This window comes from Brachyistius frenatus, unplaced genomic scaffold (assembly GCF_029030835.1).
Source record: "Brachyistius frenatus isolate BFR_SWC_R1_liver_20210118 unplaced genomic scaffold, ASM2903083v1 Contig_549, whole genome shotgun sequence".
Classification (NCBI taxonomy): Eukaryota; Metazoa; Chordata; class Actinopteri; family Embiotocidae; genus Brachyistius; species Brachyistius frenatus.
Window position 1 is genome coordinate 2501 of NW_027211148.1, and position 13060 is coordinate 15560.

At 44.4% G+C, this 13060-nt stretch overlaps 1 protein-coding gene across 1 annotated transcript in view; it reads left to right on the forward strand.

Moving 5' to 3' along the window:
- The window catches only part of LOC138614684 (hepatocyte growth factor receptor-like), a gene marked incomplete at its 5' end in the record, with an annotated part of 10588 nt that extends 1214 nt beyond the window's left edge, over positions 1-9374 (forward strand). The window contains 7 exons of the mRNA XM_069688246.1: positions 660-920; positions 2899-2979; positions 4969-5150; positions 5265-5374; positions 5605-5770; positions 5875-6011; positions 7267-9374. Coding sequence (XP_069544347.1) covers positions 660-920; positions 2899-2979; positions 4969-5150; positions 5265-5374; positions 5605-5770; positions 5875-6011; positions 7267-7537 — 1208 coding nt within the window. The remainder of the gene's footprint in view (positions 1-659; positions 921-2898; positions 2980-4968; positions 5151-5264; positions 5375-5604; positions 5771-5874; positions 6012-7266) is intronic.
- Between the last annotated feature and the right edge of the window lie 3686 nt (positions 9375-13060).

The following is a 13060-nucleotide window of genomic DNA, read 5'->3' on the forward strand; positions in this document are numbered from 1 at the left end:
TGAGAACACGATTATGTCATAAAACCAAAACAGGCAAAAAAAACCTCCATAGAGCTGCAGAATGAATGGTTCATCACTGCTGTTGACCTCTTTTATATCATAGTGATTTCATTAAATATTATGAAGTTATTAGTAGAACTTGATGCATGTTAAATGGTCGACAGTATAAAGTGAATATAAAAGATGTTCGTCTGTGGTTTCAAACACTTTTAAACTCTGTCGTTCTCCCAGTCTGGATCCTGAGGGTGCGATGGAGCTCCTCTTTATGATCCTGTATTATGATCCTAAAAGTGAGCTAAGGGACTTTGGATGTGAAGATAGTTTTGCTGATGAACTCATTATTGTCCCGAGGGAGAGTTGTGGAGGATCAGGAGCTGACAGCTCTTCTCCTGTACGTCCTCTCTGTTTGCTTGTTTCTGTTCAGGCTTTATTCTTTTAGATAAAATGATAAACTGCATTCATATCTTTTCATTTATTTTCATTTATTTTCCTCCCACAAACACAGTTAGAGTAGAAATCAGAGACTTTGTTTTTCCAGCTTCCATCAGCGTGTCAAGTTGCTCTCCGGCCCCTCTGATCATGTGACACACCTTGACCTCTGGAGCCCCCGCTGATACAGTCGCTGACCTTTGACCCCTCCATCACTTTTTCCTCTCCAGATCAGGGCACCGACAGGCCCGAGACATGCCGAGCGGCTCCTCCCATCTACGGGGGCAATGGGGAGCTGCTTTCTCCCCGACTGGGGGCTCTGAGAGGTGGGCTGGGTCTGGGGATGGAGGGGGAGCTGGTATCCCCCCTGCTGATGGCTCCGGTCCACATCGACCCATCCTGCCTCCACCCGGACCTGCTGACGGAGGTGCAGCACGTGGTGATCGCCAGGGAGCAGCTGCTGCTCCACCTCAACCAGGTCATCGGCAGAGGTCAGTCTCACGCTTCACTGCTGAAACAGAAATTTTCTGATGTATGGAACATAATTATCTTTTTATTCTGTCCTTATTTTGCTTTTATTGTTTTTTATTCCGTTTTTATTTGGTTTTCATTCTGTTTTTATTCAGTTTTTATTTGGTTTTCATTCTGTTTTTATTCTGGTTTTTTATTCTGGTTTTTATTCTGTTTTTATTCTGGTTTTTTATTCTGGTTTTTATTCTGTTTTTATTCTGGTTTTTTATTCTGTTTTTTATTCTGTTTTTATTTGGTTTTTTATTCTGGTTTTTATTCTGTTTTTATTTGGTTTTCATTCTGGTTTTATTCTGTTTTTCATTCTGTTTTTATTCTGTTTTTTACTCTGTTTTTATTGTTTTCTATTCTGTTTTTATTCCTTTGTTCCATTTACATTTTATCTAAGACTGAGGTGCTGACTGCAAAAGCTCAAAACAAAGTAGTAAGACCAGTTATTTATGTCGTGGAAGATGTTTTGTAAAAAGATCCAGTCATTACAAACTGCTGCTTCATAGTTTAAATACACTTAGACAAATAATTTATTTTTATAAGTCCAGTGAATAAAACAACATGAAAAGATGCTCCTGGTGCCTGATGGTGACATCACGGTGACATTACGGTGATGATGTCAGTTAACAGCATCATCAAGCAGATTGAGGCTTTTTCCAACAGGCTGGAACAAAAACAATAATGAATGCATTAAAATGTGAAAGATTGTCTGACCAATTACAATCCAGCTGAAACCAAAATTAATTTTACAATTTGATTAAAATGATACTTGTTTGTTTTAACATTTTTAAATAATGCAGAATTATTAGTCAGTAAATTATTTAGACTTTAAGACTTAAAAACATAAAAAAGTTCAAACCCACCCACTCTATTTTTTAAGTAAGTTTAAGGCTCTGCTCTGTTTATATACTAATAAGTATCAAAAACAATTTGTCGTTTATCATCTTTAAAGTTTGTATTATTTTTGTAACCTGAGTTACTAATTAGGTTAATTCATATATATCCCTGTAAAATATTTGTGGAAACTGTAGCTGATGTTCGGTCATATTCTCATCCTGCCAGCTCAGATGAACATTTATTAACAATGTAAAGCCGAACAAAAGTTAAAGTCGCCCACCGAGAGTTTAATTACCGGTTTTATCAAACGACACACAATCATCTGGTGTAAGTAGGCGGTTTAGACCTCAGATCAGATTCAGTGTGAGGAGGAAAAGATCCCCCCCCCCCGCCTCCACACACACACACACACACACACACACACACACACACACACACACACACACACACACACACACACACACACACACACACACACACACACACACACACACACACACAACGATCCCCTGAAGAAAGGAGCCGGGAATTTTCCACAAGTGGCGTAGGATGATTTGTTCACAGCCAGAATTCCCAGGGTGCATTGTTCTGAGTAATCCAACACCCGCAGCCATCTGCAGGGACGTGATAGCAGAGAGTCGCGCTCATTTCATTCAGTCTGGGGCCTCACGTCTTTAACAGGAGGAATAATTCCATAAAATGAACAATAACTCAGAGGGTTGGCTCGGCGCGGCTGGTTTGTGTGGAGCATTAATGAATAAATACTGGGTTACTGGAGGAGGAAGATTTACTGAGAGGCTGACGGTAACTTAAGACAGTTTGATGTTGAGGCCATGAAATACACACAAGAGTCACACATATTTGTTTTCACACCCGCCGATTAGGAACCAATCAAACCTCTCCAACCCTCCAGACTTGAACTTTTATGTGTAAGCAGTGGACAGAAATGTACAATTTTTATTTCTGGAACGTCTGTAATCACGGCAGGACGCTGGTCTTTAATCACAGTGACTGTAAAGAAGGTTTCAGTCATGTGTCATGTGGAGGTGCTCACAGGTTTGAACATGATGTTTTGAACACTGATTCTGACTGACGTCGTGTTTCAACCTGCAGGACACTTCGGATGTGTTTTTCATGGAACTCTGCTGGAACCGGACGGACAGAAGCAGCACTGTGCCGTCAAGTCCCTGAATCGTAAGCACAAATATCTTAATAATCTGTCGGCCAGCCGGACACCTCACAGGTAAAAGGGGCGTGGCTAGATCCGTGATTGGAGAACAGTACACTTGATGTTGTCCAGCAGATGATGAAATCATGTTTAAAATCAGACTTAGAGGGGTTTCCTGTACGTGTTCATTCCAGTCTGCAGGTTTCTGATCATCTGATGTTCTTTACCTGCACAGGTAGAAGCTTTTTATTAGTTATTAAAGATGTTCTTATGTGCAGGATATCAGCAGGATCCTCCAGAAATGTGATCACCCTGACCTCCTCCTCTACCCTGACCTCCTCCTCCAACCTGACCTCCTCCTCCACCCTGACCTCCTCCTCCCCCTTACCTCCTCCACCCTGACCTCCTCCTCCTCCCACCACCACAGTTGTTCATCCTCCATCACCTGATATTATACTGCATACTTGTTGTATGATGTCACAGCGCCCAGCAGCCTTATGGACCTCATCTCATCTTGCCTGAATTCTCCTCGGGTCGGGATGATGGTGATGAATGAGCGCCGATGGCGAGGACGGCATTAGGCTCCACCTAATCGTGTAACCTGTCAGATGCAGCGGGGAGATTGATGCTGGATGATGGAGGAGGGACCTCCGCCCTCAGTGGGATGGGATGAGCGGGGCCTGCTGGGGTCGTGTCCTCTGGGACTTCAACCTCTTTGTATTAATTATTGTGACCTCGGAGCGCAGTGTCATCATTTCTGTCTTTTGCAGCCTTTAAAACCTTGAGTTGCCGCTTTCATCCTAATCTAGAAATGTCACTGACATGTAGTCGACAGAATGATTATTGTATAAAGTATAACATCCATCCTGCTGCAGAAATAATGTTATTTTATTCTCTAAATTTCAAATCAAGGCTCTGAAACTAAACGTCATCTCTCCTGTCTTTGGGGTCTGACCTCAGCTGGAGGCTGGTGGTCTGTGTGAAGCTCTAACAGGTCTAACCAGATTACAGCAGAGAAAATGAGATTGAGGTCTGAGGGTTGTGGTCAAGTCTGATGGTTGAGGTCTGAGAGTTGAGGTCTGAGGGTTGAGGTCAGGTCTGATGGTTGAGGTCTGAGGGTTGAGGTCTGATGGTTGAGGTCTGATGGTTGAGGTCTGAGGGTTGAGGTCTGAGGTCTGAGGGTTGAGGTCTGAGGGTTGAGGTCAGTTCTGATGGTTGAGGTCTGAGAGTTGAGGTCTGAGGTCTGAGGGTTGAGGTCAGGTCTGATGGTTGAGGTCTGAGGGTTGAGGTCTGAGGGTTGAGGTCTGATGGTTGAGGTCTGATGGTTGAGGTCTGATGGTTGAGGTCTGAGGGTTGAGGTCTGAGGGTTGAGGTCAGTTCTGATGGTTGAGGTCTGAGAGTTGAGGTCTGAGGTCTGAGGGTTGATGTCTGATGGTTGAGGTCTGATGGTTGAGGTCTGAGGGTTGAGGTCTGATGGTTGAGGTCTGATGGTTGAGGTCTGAGGGTTGAGGTCAGTTCTGATGGTTGAGGTCTGAGGGTTGAGGTCTGATGGTTGAGGTCTGATGGTTGAGGTCTGATGGTTGAGGTCTGAGGGTTGAGGTCTGAGGGTTGAGGTCTGAGGGTTGAGGTTCTGATGGTTGAGGTCTGAGGGTTGAGGGTCTGATGGTTGAGGTCTGATGGTTGAGGTCTGATGGTTGAGGTCTGAGGGTTGAGGTCTGAGGGTTGAGGTCTGATGGTTGAGGTCTGAGGGTTGAGGTCTGAGGGTTGAGGTCTGAGGGTTGAGGTCAGTTCTGATGGTTGAGGTCTGAGGGTTGAGGTCTGATGGTTGAGGTCTGAGGGTTGAGGTCTGATGGTTGAGGTCTGAGGGTTGAGGTCTGATGGTTGAGGTCTGATGGTTGAGGTCTAATGGTTGAGGTCTGAGGGTTGAGGTCTGAGGATTGAGGTCAGGACAGCAGAGTTTCTACTTATTATTTCAAAATGTGTCCTTTAACTGGAGTGTGTTGTCATGTGTGCAGGCATCACGGACCTGGAGGAGGTGTCCCAGTTCCTGAAGGAGGGCATCATCATGAAGGACTTCAGCCACCCCAACGTCCTGTCTCTGCTGGGGATCTGCCTCCCGCCGGAGGGCTCGCCGCTCGTCGTCCTGCCTTACATGAAGCACGGAGACCTGCGCAACTTCATCCGGGACGAGGGACATGTAAGACAGGACACATGTAGTTCTGAACGTCTGTACGAGCTCCTTTATGAAGACACACTGTTCATACTGTTCACAAGTGTTTGGACTTGAAGATGATGTGACTGTTTGTTCCAGAACCCGACGGTGAAGGACCTGATGGGTTTCGGGCTGCAGGTGGCCCGAGGGATGGAGTACCTGGCCAGCAAGAAGTTTGTCCACCGAGACCTGGCGGCCAGGAACTGCATGTAAGCTACAATCTAAAAAAAATAGTTTTATCCAGTTCATAAGCTGCAAAAGATCCAAATAGAAGAAAATACCAGAGAAGGTTGAAGAATATTCAGTAATTTACAACAATGTGAAGTAGAGAAGAGTTCAAGAGAAACACCGAGATGAGCAAAGGAGGAATGAGAAAAGAGAAGAGGAGCAACGTAGAAAACACAGAGTAGAAGATGCAGTGACTTCCTGTCTGTTGCAGGCTGGACGAGAGCTACACGGTGAAGGTGGCCGACTTCGGTCTGGCCCGGGACATTTATGACAAAGAATATTACAGCGTCCACAACAAGAGCGGCGTGAAGCTGCCCGTGAAGTGGATGGCGCTGGAGAGTCTGCAGACGCACAAGTTCACCACGAAGTCAGACGTGGTGAGTGGCAGCCATGTTTGTAGTCCTTTTGAAACAGGAAACGTGTTGTAAGTTTAAGGATGATTTTGAGATGAGGAGTTCCTTTCTTTTCGTATTTCCCGCAGTGGTCGTTTGGCGTGTTGCTATGGGAACTGATGACCCGCGGAGCGCCGCCATATTCTGACGTGAACTCCTTCGATATCACCGTGTTCCTCCTGCAGGGGAGGCGGCTGCTGCAGCCGGAGTTCTGCCCCGACGCCCTGTAAGTGTACACACACACACACACACACACACACACACACACACACACACACACACACACACACACACACACACACACACACACACACACACACACACACACACACACACACACACACACACACAGTACACAAACACACACACACACACACACACACACACACACACACACACACTACACACACACACACACACACACACACACACAGAGCTGCTCCTGGTGTCATCTCTGTGACTGAAGTGTCGTTGTGGTTCTGAAGGTCCGAGCTGCCCTAAGTTCAGTTCTACCGCAGCACGTTTGTTCACTTATTTCAGAGATCCAAAGAAAACCAAACCTGCTGACAGATGACTCAGTAAATAAAGATGATGTCAGCAGTTCTGACTGATGGAGGATCTTTAGGAGAACTTTACTGCTACGGCAACAGTTGCTTAGCAACCAAGAGACAAACAGAAAGAAAGAACATGCTCACACTGTGTGTGTGTGTGTGCTCTGTGTTTAGTACTGTGTGTGTGTGTGTGTGTGTACTGTGTGTGTGTGTGTGTGTGTGTGTGTGTGTGTGTGTGTGTGTGTGTGTGTGTGTGTGTGTGTGTGTGTGTGTGTGTGTGTGTGTGTGTGTGTGTGTGTGTGTGTGTGTGTGTGTGTGTGTGTGTGTGTGTGTGTGTGTGTGTGTGTGTGTGTGTGTGTGTGTGTGTGTGTGTGTGTGTGTGTGTGTGTGTGTGTGTGTGTGTGTGTGTGTGTGTGTGTGTTGGTATAGAGACGTTTTCTAATGTCAACTCAAAGAAAGTAAAATAACATAATAAGATCTGAAGTCTGACAGGCTGAAAGGTTTTGTGATAACAAAACTCTGATTTCTGATTAACAAATTAAATTTATCTTGGAGACACATGAATAACAACTATAGATTTTTGGAAGAACCGGATGTCAGATGTAAAAAAGAAATAAGAAGATTTTAAATCATTTGGAAAAGAATTATAGAAACAAAAGTATGTTAAGTCTCCTCCTTCATATCCCAGCTGACTCCTCCCTTCTCCTGCTCTGACTCCTCCCCTGCTCTGAGTTCTCCCCTCTCCTCCTCCCTGTCCCTCTCTGACCCCTCCCCTCTCCTTCAGATCCTGCTCTGACTCCTCCCCTCTCCTCCTCTGACCCCTCCCCTCTCCTCTTCTTAATCCTCCTCTGACTCCTCTCCTCTCCTCCTCTGACCCCTCCCCTCTCCTCTTCTTAATCCTCCTCTGACTCCTCTCCTCTCCTCCTCCAGGTACACGGTGATGATTGAGTGCTGGCACCCGAAGCCGGAGCGCCGGCCCTCCTTCTCCGAGCTGGTGTCACGTATCTCCTCCATCTTCTCCAGCTTCAGCGGGGAGCACTACGTCCTGCTCAACACCACCTACGTCAACATTGACAAGATGAGCCCCTACCCCTCCCTCCTCGCCTCCACCGCCTCCTCCTCCTATGAACCCTGCACCTCCACATCTCTGCCCACCCAGTCCCCGCTCTTCTGTCACGTGGAGCGAGACTGCTGCACCTGAAGACCACGGAGGGTGATGGAGGGGGCGAAGCCTCAGAGGGAGGAAGAGGAGGTAATGAAGACTGTTGGAGAACTACTGTATGTACTACAAACACTGGAGGACTGTTCACTCACTCATACTGTGGATCTTCTCGAACCTCGCAAAAACGACATGAACTAAAGGTTGACCTTATCGACCCTTTTGACCTTTCAGTGACCCCGGGAGCATGAGGTCAGACTTCCTGCATCCTCTACAAGACAATTACAAGGTTCAGGAACGCCTCCTCCAACGTTTCCAGCAGACAGAGAAGCATATCTCATGGACCACACATGGAGGGGGGGATTTCCTCTGCGGGTGGATGTGCTTCAGGAGGACGTGGCTCCGCCCTTCACGCTGTCTCTACTTTGACTGTGTGTTCATGTTGTGTAGAAAAATCACACCTCCTCAAACCGTCATCAAAACCAGGAGTCAGCCGGACAGACAATGCAGCTGCTCTGATGGATGTTGGTGCCTCAGGTGAGTAAACTGAGGCATGCTGGGAGTCGATGGCAGCAGGTAACTGTGAAACCTGCTGCTGCTCTGCAGACCACTGGATGAAAAAAAACTCTCCCCTGTCTCCCCTGTCTCACCTGTCGCTGGATGTTTTCTTCTTGTTGGTTGATGAACTGTCCAGTTTTCTGACTGTCGTCTCTGCGTCTGTTTTCTGGGACTCATTTATAACAGAAATCTGATCAAATAAGAGGACACGAAGATTTTTAACTCTGATTTTCTTCATGTGAATGAAGCTTCCTTCATATTTCTGTTCATTAAATAACTTTTGGTCAAACTTTTCTCACTCAGTAAAATGTTCATTTTAAAGGACTTCGTGTTCATCTGGCTTCAAACACAGACGCTGCTGTCATGTGACTTGTTAGTGACAGCTGTTTATTATTGTGTCTTTATGAGGACTGTGCAGCCATGTTGATGAAATATTTGAATGTTTTAATACATTTTAAAACTCCTGTATAATTCATAATACTGATGTTTGGAGAAGTGTGTAAACACTTTTAGATTTTTTTTTCTGCCTTTTCTGGTCACCATTGACTTCCATTCTTTTCAGCACATAAAAACTGTGATATTAAATAACTTGAGTTGTTTAATCCGTCACAAAGAACGTTTAGTGTTCAGTGTTAAACTATAGATACATACTTATGTCATGTATTATGTTTTAGCTGAAGCCCCTGAGAATTTACTGTTGGTGAAGGTGGAGTGTTATTTTATTCATATATCATATAAAAAGGCCTCATCAGTTTGTAGTAATCCACCACAAAGTCTAAATATGAGTTTTATGTTAATGATGACCATAATATGATGAGATATCTGTCATATTTTGATGGAATACACGACTCAAGCCTGTTTAAAGAGTGTGATTTAGATATTGAACTGAAATGAACAGCGACCAGGACTGATAGAAAACCAGAATCTGATTTATGAAGTGGTTAAAAATGAAAACATCATCTGTCACTAATGTGCTGAAACTTTAAAACTGTCATGTAGTCGCTTCTCTTTCTCTTCTCGTTGTGTAGCAACTTGTTGTTGTTGTTTTTATCTGATTGATGGACACGTATGAATGTTTGCTATGACAAGAAAATTGCTGTACTATATTTTTGTATTGATGATGAGCCTCCTGTGTAAATACGGTCCAACAGTGACACCTGTGGTGAGAGAGACGTACTGCAGGCAACCGACAAAACCACCAAACAAAACCACTTAACCTACGCTTCGCTTTCAGATGAACCACTGCCATCCTGTGTGTGTGTGTGTGTGTGTGTGTGTGTGTGTGTGTGTGTGTGTGTGTGTGTGTGTGTGTGTGTGTGTGTGTGTGCGCGCTGTGTGTGTGTGTGTGTACTGTACTGTGTGTGTGTGTGTGTGTGTTACAGTGTAGATTGTTGAACTGAACCCCCTGACGACACTTAGCCTGCTGTCACTGTGATCCTGTGATTGTCCATCACTTTGTGCTCAACACTGTCTGTTGTGTGTGTGTGTGTGTGTGTGTGTGTGTGTGTGTGTGTGTGTGTGTGTGTGTGTGTGTGTGTGTGTGTGTGTGTGTGTGTGTGTGTGTGTGTGTGTGTGTGTGTGTGTGTGTTGGTTGTGTAAACATCCTGAAGGTACATGTTCCTCTGTAATGTTAGATGAATTGTCAGTGTAATAAAGCTCCTACCACATTTAGTTAGTCTGTTTTTATGTTTCCTTTGTGCTGAACAAACACAACACAACGTTACAGCCTGTAATCACCATCCTTTCATACCTTCCATGTGTGACGTGCAGCTGCTTTTGAGTTTCACAATGAACAATAAGATATTGTTGGTGCAGTTTAAACAGTGTTTATAGAAATATAACTTACATTTATAAATATAAATTCAGGGACAGGTTTGAAGGTTTCACAAAGATAAGTGATGATTTGTGTTCAAACTGAGCCTGAGTCCCCTCCAGGACACACTCCTGCCTTCTTAAATTTAACTATGTATTTAAATCAGGACTCTGTCTGTTGAATTTAGCTTTTAAACACATAAAACTATATAAAAACTAAAAGAAACAACCTTAAAAAATAGAAAATATTAAAGCAGACAATCGTAATCTGAGTATTACAGGTTAACAAACACATTAATCAAACCTGCAGACATGAGAGCACAGATGAAGGAGATGGAAGAAACGTTTAGACAGGAGCTTCACTATGAAAATAAATCTCTGCAGAAACAGCTGTTTATCACTGGAAAACAAGATAAAGACAAACAACAGAGATGAAGCCCTGCGTCGGGTTCATCTTTGCCAGTTTTGTGCTTTGTATAGTTCTGAAGCCTGAAGCAACCGTGTTGTGTAGAAGCTGCTTGTATGCACAGAAACTAGCGACATGAACATGTTGAACTATGTCAGATCTGATGTAATCTCTCAACACGCGCAAAACATTTGAGGAAGAAGGAGCTCCTTTGTTTTGAGCTGTAAGTATGGACGGATAAATGTGAATATGATGTGGGTAATACTGCCCAATTACTGTGAGGTTAAATCACATGACAACTTCACCTTCACCTTGGCCATTATTAGGGAGTATCTGAAGACCCGTCTCACTGATGTGATTGTCACTGTAAATGTACATTAAATAGATAGAAAGTGTCATTTATATTATGAGTTGTTCGATTGGATTGTTCCAATAACCACTAACCCTAAGAACTAACCCTAACTACTAACCACTAACCCCAATAACTAATCCTAACTACTAACCACTAACCCTAACTACTAACCACTAACCCCAATAACTAATCCTAACTACTAACCACTAACCCTAAGAACTAATCCTAATCACTAACAATAAGAACTAATCCTAACTACTAACCACTAACCCCAATAACTAATCCTAACTACTAACCACTAACCCTCACACACACATGCACATGCGAGCACACACACACACACACACACACACACACACACACACACACACACACACACACACACACACACACACACACACAGTTATACACACACACACACACACTCACTGACACACACTCACACACACACACACACACACACACACACACACACACACACACACACACACACACACACACACACACACACACACACACACACACACACACACACACACACACACACACACACACACTCACTGACACACACTCACACACATGCAAACTCACACACACACACACACACACACACACACACACACACACACTCACACACACACACATGCACACACACACACACACACACACATACACTCACACACTTTCACACTCACAAACAGACACACACACACACACTCTCACTCTCTCTCACACACACACACAGAGTCATACACACACACACACACACACACACACACACACACACACACACACACACAGTTATACACACACACACACTCACTGACACACGCTCACACACATGCAAACATGCACACTCATACACACACACACACACACACACTTTCACACTGACACACACACACACACACACACACACACACACACACACACACAAACACACTCACACACACTCACACATATACACACATATACACACATACAGATACCTCGGCTGCCTCTGAAGGATTCTCATCAGATAACATTACCTCGTTTAATGATGAATCTTTAACTCCACAGCAGGGCGCTCTGTTCTTAGCTTTCTGGCGCCCCCTGTTGATGGTGTGCTGTTTTGACACGTACAAGGACCTTTTATCAGGCTCATGGGCTCTGGACAAAACAATGGGAACACTGCTCGTTAACTTTGAAGTATTTCTTGTGCATCCAGCTGCGACAGAAGCCGCTGCAGCACTTAGTGAAGACTGAAGTTCATGAAGCTGCACGAGACACCAGAGCTCAGTGGAGCAGAGAGGAGGAGGTTCAGGGAAGAAATACAGAACAACTCTGACATGTCCTCTGAGTGGTTTTATCCAGGCCACGTATCATTATATCTAACACAAAGGAGAGACTCATCTTACATGTATCAGTCTCCAGATCCACAAACTGGTGAAATACAGGAGGGAGAATAGTTGTTGAGTCATGACAGCACAGGAGGACAATCTGCTGATGTCAGGAAACGCAATGAGTTCTAAATGCCACAGTCGCCTCAGTCATCAGAACCTCTGGGACCCAAAACATCTCATGACAAGTTTAACAGAGTTTAATAGAGCTGTAATTTACGACAGGGTTTCCTGTTGGAACCCTTTCTGTCCCAGATGGTGTAAAGTCCCCTGAGGATCAGCATGGATGAAGAGCAGCAGATCCTGACGAGAGCGTTCTGATGACTCCCTGTTGAACAGGTACGTCAGGATGAAGTGGAAACACCTTCATGTTGACTTCTGGATGATCACAAGAGACATGAGAGCTGATGTTTGTCTCCTTATTAAACCTCCAATACTTTACAGTCAAGTCTTCTTTAGTTCGACTGAATGAACTGATGGACGAGAGGTGAAACTCAAACAAGGTGAGCGTCTCTTCTTTTCCTGCTCGACTCAATTTATCCTCCCGTCTGGCTTTAATAAATCAGAAGTCAGTTCAACTTTAGCTGCAGCATTGGTCAGACAGTGAGGCCTCAGAGTTTCTACTGAGATCTGCTGACTCACATCTTTAAAGGTTTGTTAGTGTCTCAGAGGTCACATGTTCATTTGATATTGCTGCTTTTATTTTGAGGTTTTTACTTTAGAGAAACCTCTGATCCACACCATGTTTGAAACGAGGACTTCAGCGTCATCTCGTCTTGTAAGGTGTACCTGTCAGATGTCTCGTCAGCTCCTCCATCGCTCACCAATGATATCTCTACCTGAGGAGTCCAACAGGGACGTGACCTCTGAACTCATGGAGACCACATCCACCAACATCAGGAAATAACGAAAAGAAGCACGTTAACAGGAACACAAGTGACTCTTTGAACTTCTACTTCTCTGTAATGATGGAGAAAACGGAACGACGTGCAAAACATTGAAAAGCTGCGGAGCAAGAGGTCATTGGATCCTAATGAGGTTAGGGTGTTAGCACGCTA